At 39.1% G+C, this 12899-nt stretch overlaps 1 protein-coding gene across 3 annotated transcripts in view; it reads left to right on the forward strand.

Moving 5' to 3' along the window:
• The first annotated feature begins 2531 nt into the window (after positions 1-2531).
• ATIC (5-aminoimidazole-4-carboxamide ribonucleotide formyltransferase/IMP cyclohydrolase) overlaps positions 2532-12899 on the forward strand; it is a 30606-nt gene continuing 20238 nt past the window's right edge. The window contains exons 1-7 of one of the 3 annotated variants that reach the window (XM_012532420.3): positions 2532-2664; positions 2962-3088; positions 4243-4319; positions 5175-5241; positions 8579-8667; positions 8972-9123; positions 9456-9612. In XM_012532420.3, the coding sequence (XP_012387874.2) occupies positions 2646-2664; positions 2962-3088; positions 4243-4319; positions 5175-5241; positions 8579-8667; positions 8972-9123; positions 9456-9612 (688 nt within the window). In that variant the 5' untranslated portion in view covers positions 2532-2645. Of the gene's footprint in view, positions 2665-2831; positions 2855-2959; positions 3089-4145; positions 4320-5174; positions 5242-8578; positions 8668-8971; positions 9124-9455; positions 9613-12899 lie in introns of those variants that run through there. The other 2 variants (XM_033428109.1, XM_033428099.2) reach the window with 2 other exon arrangements.

The following is a 12899-nucleotide window of genomic DNA, read 5'->3' on the forward strand; positions in this document are numbered from 1 at the left end:
GGTCTTTTAACTGAGATCACACACCTGGTCTCAGGACTTAATGAAGCTCAGGTTCTTGATGTCTTGTCCCAGAAGGAATTCAGTGAGACACAAAGTAATAGGTAAGAAGTGGATTTGTTTAGAGAGAAACACACTCCATAGACAGAGTGTGGGCCATGTCAGAAGGCGAGAGATGGCACCAGGGCATGGGGGTTGTCAGCTTTTATAGGGGTGGGTAATTTCACAGGCTGAGTGGGAGGAGTATTCCATCTATTTTGGGAAAGGAGTGGGGATTTCTAGGAATTAGGCCACTGCCCACTTTTTGACCTTTATGGTCTGCCTTGGAACTGTCATGGCGCCTATGGGTGTGTCATTTTGCTTCCTGATGTGTTACAATGAGCTCAAGCTCTAGCCATCTAGACTGAGGCTCAAGGTCTAGCCATCTTGGATCTATTTGGTTCTAATCAGTTTATGTCATGTCCTCAAGCTATGTCATTCTTTTAAAGGTTGTGCCCTGCCCCCGCTTCCCTCCTGTTTCACTAGAACCTTCAAGGAAAATGTTCAAATTCATTAATATGTCATAAGATAGTTTAACCTCTAGATTAGAGAGAAATTTTATTTATAATCCTTAATGCATTAATCCGATTATCCAAGCTGCTGGGAATCACTTTATATGGCAGACTATATCCATGTGAGTGGTAAACCCTTAGAGCAAGTTGGCCCCAAATGAGCAGCCTTACTAATCCTTAGAGTCTAGTAGGAGTTCACAGATTTGGGAGTAGAATGGAGGCTTTTTGGAGGAAATGATAAGTTTACACAAAGAATAAACAACATAGAAGAAAAACAGATAATAGCACACTTGAGAAATTGAAATTACTTATAAACATATCAAATGTTTTTAGATATATAAAGATGATTTCAGATTCTTTAAGCTTCCTTTGGGAGGGGTGTGAAGTAAGAAGAGAAGAAATGAAAATATAATCATTATAGTGCACGCATGTTCTTTTCTGTCTGTCTGGAACAGGAATGCTAGTGATAGACCCTTGGAAGGTGAGTCCACATCTTTATGAAAATATCTGTCGTTTCATTTCTGACACACTAGCTTGCTTGTGACTAGCATTTTTAAGGAGGGCATACTATGAAGTCCAGAGAGATACACACTTAGTCAACGATATCAAGGGAATGAACCAAGAAGGAAATATGCTTCTTTGTTACCCTTATTAGTCACTTTATAGTTTCACTATAAAGTCACTTTGTACTTTCAATAAATTAATTTGCATCTTACAATCTAAAGCTTACAGAACAAATATTATGCCTTTATTACACACAAGGCAACTAAGGTCCTCAAAGATGTAGTGATGTGGTCAGGATCACAAAGCTAGTAAATTCATTTACTCCTCTTGCCATTAACATATGAGATAGTTATCAAGTCTGAACTTTAATACTATGGCAGGATTAGTTAGAACTAATCTTAGCAAACATCATTAAATGAAGAGTTGTGTCTTGGCCTGGAACCCACAGTTCATTCTTTTTTAGTATATATGGCAGCATTCCAAAGGACCTCTACAAAAATCAGTTTAATCCCATGTTTTCTCTTTCTATTAGTATTTTCTAGTTGTACCTAACTATGTTGCTACACTTACATTCCATCATGAGCTCCTTGAGAACAGTGATTAATTGATATTCATCTTTGTCTTTCTGACACTGTATTTCTGCCATTCAGGAAGACAGGGATCAATAAATATTTATTACATTGAATACTTGAAATTCACATGCAGGAAAAATGCCCAGTGCCTAAGTGCTGTTTATTTTCCTCTTATCACTAAATCTCTGCATTATTTTCTGCTTTTTGTATCCTATAAAAACCTACAGTGACTGGCCAGGGAAATTTCCTTTATTACAAGCTATGAACTTTTGTCTTCCCGTTGGGGAACTAAGATCCCTCCAGCCTCAAGGCACGGCCAAAATAAAAAATGGCATTCCCCTCGCCCCCACCCCAACCATTATCATTCCTCTCATCCAGGCTTGAGTTAAATATTTACCGATTTGCCAGAAGACACCACCTTTCATAAGCAGATTTCAGGCTATTGTATAAGGTGGAATCTCAAATGAATGTCAATTTCACTTCATTTTGCCTCTGGGAACCGTGGAGTCACTTAATCTTTAGGCCTTCGTTTTACTTTTTTTAATATATTGAAACGGGAGGAAAGCATGATTGCCAAGATGCTTTCCAGCTTTGCTGCTCTAAGAACTTTTCCTTGTGTTTTTCTTGATTCCTCCGTCAGGGCTTCTGACGCTTTGATCAGCCTCCGGGACAGGCTGCCCTGGGCAACAGGAGTTAGCTCCCGAGGCTTGGGGCGACCACATTTTGAGGGCAGGGACAAATCACTCTCGGAGTGTGAGACTGTAGGCGGTGATCCCTTCCAGTTCTGGATTTAGGAAGCCAGCTGCACCGCACCCCACCCCGCATTCCCTTACAACCCTGAGGCTCCAATTTCGCGTCTGAAATTGAACAGGGGGCGGGTTGGGTCACGTGACGGATCAGGCTCCCACCGGGTCCGCCCCGCCTCCTTCCGGCGTAAATTCTGGCCGCACCGCCCCTCCTTCCGCACGTGGCGTCTCCGCTTTTGTGCCCCGCGCTCCCCGGGGCCTTGCCGTCTGCAGCCATGGCACCCGGCCATCTCGGTGAGCCCCTTGGCGCCCCGGAGGTGCCGCGCCATCGGCATCCGTGCTCCGCGGCACCCTCACCCCGGCAATGGCGGCGGCCGGGCGGGAGCTGCGGGGGCCCGGCAGGGTGGGAGGCGGCGCTGCGGTCTGCTAGGCCCCGGCCCGCGGAAGTGCGGTTCGCTGGCGGCAGGCCCGGCCCCGGGTCAAGGTCTGGGTAGTGACGGCCTTGAGATTCCCGACTGCCCACCCGCCCCCTCCCCGGCCTTGAGGAATGTAATGTGTACAGCGAGTGATGAGAAATGTTTTCTGTTTCAGCCTTATTGAGTGTCTCTGACAAAACCGGCCTTGTGGAATTTGCCAGGAACCTAGCTTCTGTGGGTTTGCATCTGATCGCTTCTGGAGGGACTGCAAAAGCTCTCAGAGATGCTGGTCTGGCAGTCAGGTAAGGCACAACTTGCTTTCTAAGTTGAGTCCAATCAGAACCTAGTGTAATGACGTTGACCAGAAAGTAATGTATTCCAAGCACTGAGTAAAATAACGTTATTTACTCCTCCTAGCCAGGCTGTGAGATTGGTAAACTACTTAACGACCTTTGTGGAAGAGGGAGATGAGGCCCAGAGAAATTTAGTAACTTCTGTTCATATTTACAGAGTAAGGAGTTGGGACCCCCAGAGTCCTCATTTCAGAGCCCTCCTCAGCCACAACAGATTAATTTAGGTGGACTGTCTGTTGGGCAAGAAGGAAGTTGTGATTTGCAGGATGCATATGATCTGTTTTGACTGGCTCGTTAGTGAAACTGTTGACATCATTAAAATTCAACTCTGAAGATTCAGTCTCTCTTCCCTTAGCATTTCTGGTAACCATGTTCAACATGTTGATGTGTTTCCTTCCAGTGTTTCTATAAGCATATTTTTTTAGTTTCATGGCTCATACAGAAGATAGATGGTCTTGCTTGTTGCTTTTTTCACATATTGTGGGTTTTTAAAAATTTGCTTGTAAATTCAGGCAGAGAGGGTTCAGGTCAGTTTGGTGGTATGGATTGATATTGAAATGCTGTCTTTTATGTGTCCCTTTGTCATGTTTTGTGATTATCTTTTTCCAGCTTTTTCTTTTCATGTATTGAGTAAAAACTTTTTAAATTTACATAGCTTAGTCCTTTGTTCAATGTTTTGAAAGCATTCCTCACATACTTAATTTTGGTACTTTTATTAAAGAGCTCAAACTTTTGATTCGGAATCTATTTGCATAGTGTTAACCAGTTATTCTAATACCAACACCACTTTACTAAACAATCTTTTATTGCCCCACTCATTTACTTTGCTGTCTTTATGCTTAAAGTTTAATCGTAAAAATAAATCCTTGCTTTCTCTTTAGTCTGTTTCTGAGATAAGAATATTAATACTTTGTTGTATATTGCCAAATTACTTGTGAGTTGGATTTATTTCTTAATATTTCATTAGTATGGCTTATGATTCATTTTCTGAATTCTGAAAATCCAGGCTCTGAAAAAATGTTGGAAGATGCTTTGGAATGGTGTAAAATGTAAAATGACAACTCAGCAGAAGCACCAGCAATATTCTGTTTATCTGTTTTCAGAGACGTCTCTGAGGTAACTGGATTTCCTGAAATGTTAGGGGGGCGTGTGAAAACCTTGCATCCTGCAGTCCATGCTGGTAAGTGGTTTATACCTTCAGTATTTTTTTTTTTTTTTTTTTTTGCGGTACGCGGGCCTCTCACTGTTGTGGCCTCGTTGCGGAGCACAGGCTCCGGACGCGCAGGCCCAGCGGCCATGGCTCACGGGCCCAGCCGCTCCACGGCATGTGGGATCTTCCCGGACTGGGGCACGAACCCACGTCCCCTGCATCGGCAGGTGGACTCTCAACCACTGTGCCACCAGGGAAGCCCCGATACTTTCAGTTTAAAACAATCAGTTACTTTGTAGAACAAGCAAAGGAATAAGGAAAAAGGCAGGTCATAGCTTAAAAAAAAATTATCTGTGAGGTTATGCTGGTTTTGTCACATGTGCTGCTAAAGTTCATAATACATTAGAACCTGTTTAAAATCTGGTTTGCTTTATTACTTGATGGATTCCTCTGGTTGCTATTAGTCCTGGCCTGATAAATAAGTTAGAGTATGATATTTCCTGCTGGAGTTAATGAAAATACTTAGATTTTAGAGTGTGAAAAAACTTTTATGATGATTCCAAACTTAGAATAAAGCATCACAGTGTAACTGACTTTCAAAGGAATTCTTTCAAAATGCTTCAGTATTTATGGGAGTACATGGAGTGATGGAACTGACAACAGTTATATGAAAATTCCTTTTATGTTTTGTTGCTCAAGAGAAAGGGAATCAGGAACTGATGCAAACAGTTTTTAAGTATACCCACTAATCTGAGATTTGTACTGTCTGGTATTCTTAATTAGGCAATGCTAGGGGCTTTAACTTGATTGATGGGATTGTGTTGGAAAGAAGTACCTTATTCTGACTTGTTTTTTGAACCTAATACTCTAACTTTGTTAAATTAGGCATCTTGGCTCGTAATATCCCAGAAGATAATGCTGACATGGCCAGACTTGATTTCAGTCTTATAAGGTAAAAATTCAAAGTTGAACTTTTAATACATTAGGGATCAAAGACAAAGAAGCCAAATCTGGTGTCTCTTTTTAAAGATCAAGGTTAGCATTAGGTTTAGTTTCCTGATCACTTACTATAAACATTTATTGAGGACATTTGTGACATTGTATGTGGGTAAATAAGCATTTTGATTTTGCCAAATTTATATTACTAAAATAAATAATTATGCTTAAACAACCTTTGCTTTTTTAGGAAGTTGTGATCTAAATTGTCATACATATAAGTAACTTAGTTATTTGCATAATGATATTCAGTCTTTCTTTTTAATACATATGTATAACGGCTTTATTCAGCTTAATTCATGTACCATACAATTCCCCAGTTTAAAGTAGATAATTCAGTAGTTTAGTAATTTAGTATATTTAGAGTTGTACAATTATTACCACAGTTAATGTTAGAATATATTCATCACCCCACCTCCCACCCTGACCCTCCCCCCCAAAACAACTCTACCCATTAACTTTCATTCTTCATTTCCTCCAACAACCTAGGCAACCACCAGTGTATTTTCTATTCTGGATTTACACGAACATTGCATATCAGTGTAATTGTATAATACATGACTAGCTTCTTAGCATGTTTTCAAGGTTCATCCATGTTACAGCATATATCAATCCACTTTTTTATTGCTGAAAAGTAATTTATTGTATGGATATGCTCCCATTTATCAGTTCATCCGTTGATGGACATTTGGATTGTTTGCACTTTTGGATGTTGTGAATAATGCAGCTATGGACATTCATGTACAAATTTTTGTGTGCACATATATTTTCATTTCTCTTGGGTATATACCTGGGAATGGAATTTCTTGGTCATCTGGTAACTGTTTAAGCTTTTGAGGAGCTGCCAGACTATTTTCCAAAGTGCTTCATCAGTTTACATTCCCACCGGCAGTGTACAAAAGTTCTCACTTCTATATACTCAGCAACATTTGTTATTGATTTTTTTGATTCTAACCATCCTGTGATGTGGTATCTCATTGTGATTATGATTTGCATTTCCTAATGAGGTTGAGCATCTTTTCACGAGCATAAGCCATTTGTATACCTTTGGAAAAATGTCTGTTCAGATGCCCATTTTAATTGAGTTACTTATTTTTTATTATTGAGTTGTAAGAATTCATTTTATCCCATTCTGTGGATTGTTTTCACTTTCTTAATGGTATCCTTTGACCATCATAAAAGTTTTAAATTTTGGTAATATCCAACTTACCTATACTTTTTCTTTTGTTGCCTGTGCCTTTGGTGTTATTTCTAAGAAACCATTTCATAATTCAAAATAATGAAGATTTATGCCTATGTTTTCTTTTAAGAGTTTTTTAGTTTTAGCTTTTATGCTTAGGTCTTTGATTCCTTTTAAGCTACTTTTTTTATATGTGGGTGTGAGGTAGCGGTCCAGCTTTATTTAGTGTGTGGCTATCCAGTTGTCTCAGCATCATTTGTGGGAGAGACTATTCTTTCCCCATTGAATGATCTTGGTACACTTGATCTATACCTCCTTTATGCCAGCACCATGCCATTATCTTTGCGGTAAATTGTGAAGGTGATAAGTGTGAGTCTTTTAGCTTTGTTCTTCTTTTTCAAGATTGTTTTGGGTATTCAGGGTCCCTTGCATTTCCATATGAATTTTAGGGTCAGCTTGCCCATTTCTGCAAAAAGGGGCATTGGAATTTTTGTAGGAATTATCTTGAATCTGTAGATCAATTTGAGGAATATTGCCATCCTAACAATATTAAGTTTTCCAGTCCATAAACATGGCATCTCTTTCTAAAGATTTTTTTAAATTTCTTTCAACATTGTTTTGTACTTTTTAAGATACAAGTCATACTCTTTTCTTAAATTTATTCATAAATTTGTTTGTTTTTGTTTTTGATGCTATTGTACGTAGAACTGTTTTCTTAATTTTACTTTTGGATTGTTCCTCGCTAGTGTGTATAAGTTCAATTGATTATATCCTACAACTCTGCTGAACTTATTTACTGATTAGTGCTAATGATTTTTCTGTGTGAATTCCTTAGGATTTTCTAGATACAAGATCATGTCACCTGCTAATAGAGATAGCATCACTTTTTTCCAATCTTGGTGCCTTTTATTTCATTTTCTTTGCTAATTGACCAGGCTAGAACCTCCAGTACAGGGTTGAGTAGAAATGGTGAGAGTGGACATCCTTGTCTTGTTCCAGATCTTAGGGTAGACCTTTCAGTCTTTCACCTTGAAGTATGATGTTAGCTGTGGGTTGTTTTTTTTAAATATCCTGTATCGTGTTGAGCAAGTTCTATTCTTAATTTTTGACTGTTTTCATCATGAATGAGTTCAGTTTTATCAGATGCTTTCCGTGCATCTATTGAGATAATCAGGTGGTTTTTGTCCTTTATTTTATTGACATAGCTATTACAATAATTGACTTTTAGATATTAAACCAACCTTACAGTCGTGGGATGTACTGTGGTGTATACTTCTTTTTGCTGTGTTGTGTACTTCTTTTTATATTTTACTGGATTCAATTTGGTAGTATGTTAAGGACTTTTTGGTCCGTATTCATAAGATACTGTTCTGGTTGTTTTTTTGTGTATGTGTGACATTTTGTCTGGTTTTAGTATCAGGCATTGGGAAGTGTTGCCCACCACCCCCCCTTCTGTTTTTCTTTTTTTGTTAGTTTTTACCAGTTGTGCTTATTTCACTGGGGAACCTGCCCACATATCTCCTCACATTGCAGCCCTAGGGGTGGATCTCTGTTTCACTGGTGGTGAATTTTAGATCAGGTCTGTCCTTTAAATTACTCTTTTGTCCTTTTACCATTATTGTGTATGACCTTTCTAAAGACAAAACAAATAATTCCCCTTTAGAATGACCTATCATTTTTCATCATTTTACACAATCCACTGGAAATAGAGTGTAAAATCCAATGTCGTAGATAATGGCGATCACATTCCAAATTGAGGATATTATCGGTAGCTTTGTATTTTATTTCAGTTAAAATTTTGTTTTTAAATTTTGATGGCTTGATAGGACAGTGGGAAGCTAAGGTGACCCAAGCAGCAACATTGCAATATGATTTGGAGGGAATAATGTGTATTGAGAGCATTTGCTGACTACAGCCCCTTCTGTATACCTATGCTCTTGCAAATGTGGGAGGTCCTGATGTTTCAGAGTAACTTTAGAACTTTAAAACGTCAGGCTCACAGTTGATATTTTAGGTCTTAAGGGGTTTGGTCATGTTAACAGCTACTGACTGAGGTGTGTAAACCACGGAAGTTTGAGTTTTTAGTGACAGCTGAATTCCTCTTTGTTTTTAGAGTTGTTGTTTGTAATCTGTATCCCTTTGCAAAGACGGTGGCTTCTCCGGCTGTAACTGTTGAAGTCGCGGTTGAGCAAATTGATATTGGTAAGTCAGAAAAACCATATTTGAAGACTGCTGGAGGAGACACTTCTTTACACTGTAAACAAGGTGACTCTTGGATGTTCCCTATTGAGGGCCTAGCAGGTAGTCGCTGCCCCCAGATTGTGTTCTGGGATGACCGATTCATCGATATTTTCTGAGCTCTTTCTCTGTTTAGAGATTCATCTGGCTTATTTTTCTCTTATTTTTAAGGCAAGAATTATAGTAGAAAATACGTATGCATACAGTGACTTGATTTGAAAGAGGTGAAACTGATAAGAAAATGCAAATCGTCTTTTGTTCTTCAAAGGGGGAGTAACCCTGCTGAGAGCGGCAGCCAAAAACCACACTCGAGTGACAGTAGTGTGTGAACCAGAGGACTACGCGGCTGTGTCCTCAGAGATGCAGGGCTCCGACAGCAAAGACACATCTTTGGAGACAAGACGCCAGTTAGCCTTGAAGGTGCGGACATGCTTTTATCTAGTTCAGTGCTTGCAAAACCAACAGTACTCAGTTCTCACCAGATGACATCACTCTCCAGGGTTCTGCTTGGAGCTGCTATCCTTTTGTTGTAAATGTGAAGACCAACTATCAGAGAGGTAGTCTGTCAAAAGATTGAAAGAGAAATGGAAAGGGAATAATTCTTTGTGCTATTTATTATTATTTGGTGTCTTTCCTGCACAGGCATGTGTGCGGGCTGTGGGTTGTAGTTTGATATATACTACTTATAACCATTTTTACCTCACTTTCAGAAATACTGCGGCTATTTTCACAAATCTTAACTCTTATTCTAGGCTTTCACTCATACGGCACGATATGATGAAGCAATTTCAGATTACTTCAGGAAAGAATATAGTAAAGGAATATCTCAGATGCCCTTGAGGTATGGAATGAACCCTCATCAAACTCCTGCCCAGTTATATACCCTGAAGCCCAAGCTCCCAATCACAGGTAAAAGCTGAGCGTTAACGTGGCACAGTTTGCCGTGTCTGGATGTGTGTGTCTTTCTCTCTATTGTATCAGGTGTGATTCACTTTTTAGAAGATAAAGTAAATTACATAGTACCTCTTATAGTTGCCTGAAGTTTGAGCTGTCAGTGGGACTTGTGAACAAAAAATATTGAGATAATCCAGGGTTCTGGAGAGAAGTCAAGTTGAAGATACAGATTCGAATGTCTGGTGTGTAGATGGTTTTGAAGATGTAGGACAGGCTGGGGTGGCTGAATTTTGGAGAAGACGGTCAAGACCAAACCTTGACGTGGCAGTGGAGAACCATCAGAGAACCTATAGAGTTTCAACCAGTCGGAATGCTGCTGAGAGCAGTAGCTATTTGATTTGGGAATGTTACAAACACAGTTTCCTTGGAATGATGGATCTGGAAGCCCAGTTACAATGGGCCAAAATAGGAATGTGAGGTTAGGAAAGAAGAATGATAAAGATAATTCTTTGAACAGAGAAATTAGTCAGGACTTAAGGATTTGTAGAGTTATAAGAGGGATTTTACAGTTTTTGGTTCTATTTTGTTGTTAAGGTGGACCATTTAATGAGCAAGCATGTCTTACTCCCTGGTAGAAGGGAAGAGTGGGTCCAGTGGGCAGAGGAGAGACTTGTAGGTGTGAAGACTTCGGAGGGTTGAAGTTGGTGGGGGGCTGCCCTGGGTGAGAGCACGGACAGCTTCCTTCAGGCACTGAGAAGGCAAGCTCAGACCGCACATTGGTAGATTGGTGCTGTTTACTCCCTGTTACCAGCGGAGAGAGGGGAGGAGAGAGAAGCAGTGCAGGAAGTTTAAGGAGCATTTAAAATACTCTTTTCTTTGCTCTTGGCAGTCGGTAAATTCTATTACTACTTTGCCTCAGGTATACTTTGAATCTTTTCTAATGCTGCCCAAGCCCGTGTGCTCAGCCCTAGAGTTGTGTGTGTGTGTGTGTGTGAGAGAGAGAGTGATGTTGATGACTGGTTTTCTTGTGATTGGAAACGAGAAGAGTTCTGTTTTGTTTCAACTGTTTAATAAATTAAACAACTTTAAACATTTCTCTATAGCATTTTCTCTTGTGTCTAAAGAGTTGTTAGTGTCTTTGGAAATTTGATAATTTGAAGGGGTTATTCTAACTAATTGAAATGTTTCAGAAGCCAAGTTTTCTCCCACTTACCACAATTAGTCTAAAGTATAAAAAAAGGGAGATGGGAGAGTTTTATAAAAGATGTCTCATTTAATTTTTGCATGTTGTATGTCTTATAGGATATTTTACTTTTGTTGTTTACTGTTTATTGCCTATTTTGTTTCTTCTATGCCTCTTGTATAAGCTCCATGAGAACAGTAATTTTTTTGGCCATACCGCACGGCATGTGGGATCTTGGTTCTCCAACCAGGGACTGAACCCATGCCCCTGCAGTGGAAGTGCAGCGGCTTAACCACTGGACCATCAGGGAAGTCCCCTAAAAGAGCAGTTTCAGATTTACAGAAACATTTCCCGGAAGTACAAAGAATTCTCATATGTCCACCTTCCCCCAGTTTCCCCTGTTAACAACTTTGCATTAATGTGGTACGTTTGTTACAATTAATCAATATTGGTTCATTATCATTAACTAAGATCAATAGTTTAGATTCAGAATATGTTGTACATTCTACAGGTTTGGGCAAATGTATAATGTATTCGCTGTGAAATTTTCCTACATAATAGTTTTACCACCCTAAAAACTCCTCCCCTTCCACCCCCCTAACCCCTAGCAACCACTGTCTCTATACGTTTGCTGTGTTCCAGTATCATATAGTTGGAAACATACAGTATATAGCCTTTTCAGACTGATTCTTTAACTTAGCAATATGCATTTAAGTTTCCTCCTGTGTCTTCTGGTAGCTTATTACCTCTTATTGCTGAATAATATTTCCTTGTGTGTGGCTGTACCGCAGTTTATCCATTCACCTTTTGAAGACATCAAGAATGTCAGGATGCTGTTTGGCAGTTTATGAATAAAGCTGTTATAAACACTTGTGTACATGTTTTTGTGTAGACACAAGTTTTCAACTCATTTGGGTAAATACCTAATATTTTCTATTGTATAATTCTGTTGTGCATTTTGTTTCCTTTCTAACTCCACCGTAAGCTCCATGATGACAGTAACTTGGGTTTTTTTTGTTTTTTTTTTTTAAATTCAAAGAGCATTTTATTGTTTGGAAGAAGTATAGAGAAACAGATTAATGTTTGAATTTTGTTTTAATTTTCTTATACAGCAGGTTCTTATTAGTTATCCATTTTATACATATTAGTGTATATATGTCAATCCCAGTCTCCCAATTCATCCCCTGCAGCTCGCTTTTCCCTCTTGGTGTCCATACATTTGCTCTCTACATCTGTGTCTCTATTTCTGTCCTGAAAACCGGTTCATCTGTACCATTTTTCTAGGTTCCACATACATGTGTTAATATACGATATTTGTTTTTCTCTTTCTGACTTACTTAACTCTGTGTGACAGTCTCTAGATCGATCCAGGTCTCTACAGATGACCCAATTTCATTCCTTTTTATGGCTGAGTAATAATTGTATATATGTACCACATCTTCTTTATCCATTCATCTATTGATGGGCATTTAGGTTGCTTCCATGACCTGACTATTGTAAATAGTGCTGCAGTGAACATTGGGGTGCATGTGTCTTTTTGAATTGTGGTTTTCTTTAGGTATATGTCCAGTAGTGGGATTACTGGGTCATATGGTAATTCTATTTTCAGTTTTTTAAGGAAAGTCCATACTGTTCTCCATAGTGGCTGTATCAGTTTACATTCCCACCAACAGTGCAAGAGGGTTCCCTTTTCTCCACACCCTCTCCAGCATTTGTTGTTTGTAGATTTTCTGATGATGCCCATTCTAACTGGTGTGAGGTGATACCTCATTGTAGTTTTGATTTGCATTTCTCTAATAATTAGTGATGTTGAGCAGGTTTTCATGTGCTTCTTGTCCATCTGTATATCTTCTTTGGAGAAATGTCTATTTAGGTCTTCTGCCCATTTTTGGATAGGGTTGTTTGTTTTTTTATTATTGAGCTGCATGAGCTGTTTATATATTTTGGAGATTAATCCTTTGTCCGTTGATTCGTTTGCAAATATTTTCTCCCATTCTGAGGGTTGTTTTTGCATCTTGTTTATGGTTTCCTTTGCTGTGCAAAAGCTTTGAAGTTTCATTAGGTCCCATTTGTTTATTTTTGTTTTTATTTCCATTACTCCAGGAGGTGGATCAAAAAA

Source organism: Orcinus orca, chromosome 7 (assembly GCF_937001465.1).
Source record: "Orcinus orca chromosome 7, mOrcOrc1.1, whole genome shotgun sequence".
Taxonomy (NCBI): Eukaryota; Metazoa; Chordata; class Mammalia; order Artiodactyla; family Delphinidae; genus Orcinus; species Orcinus orca.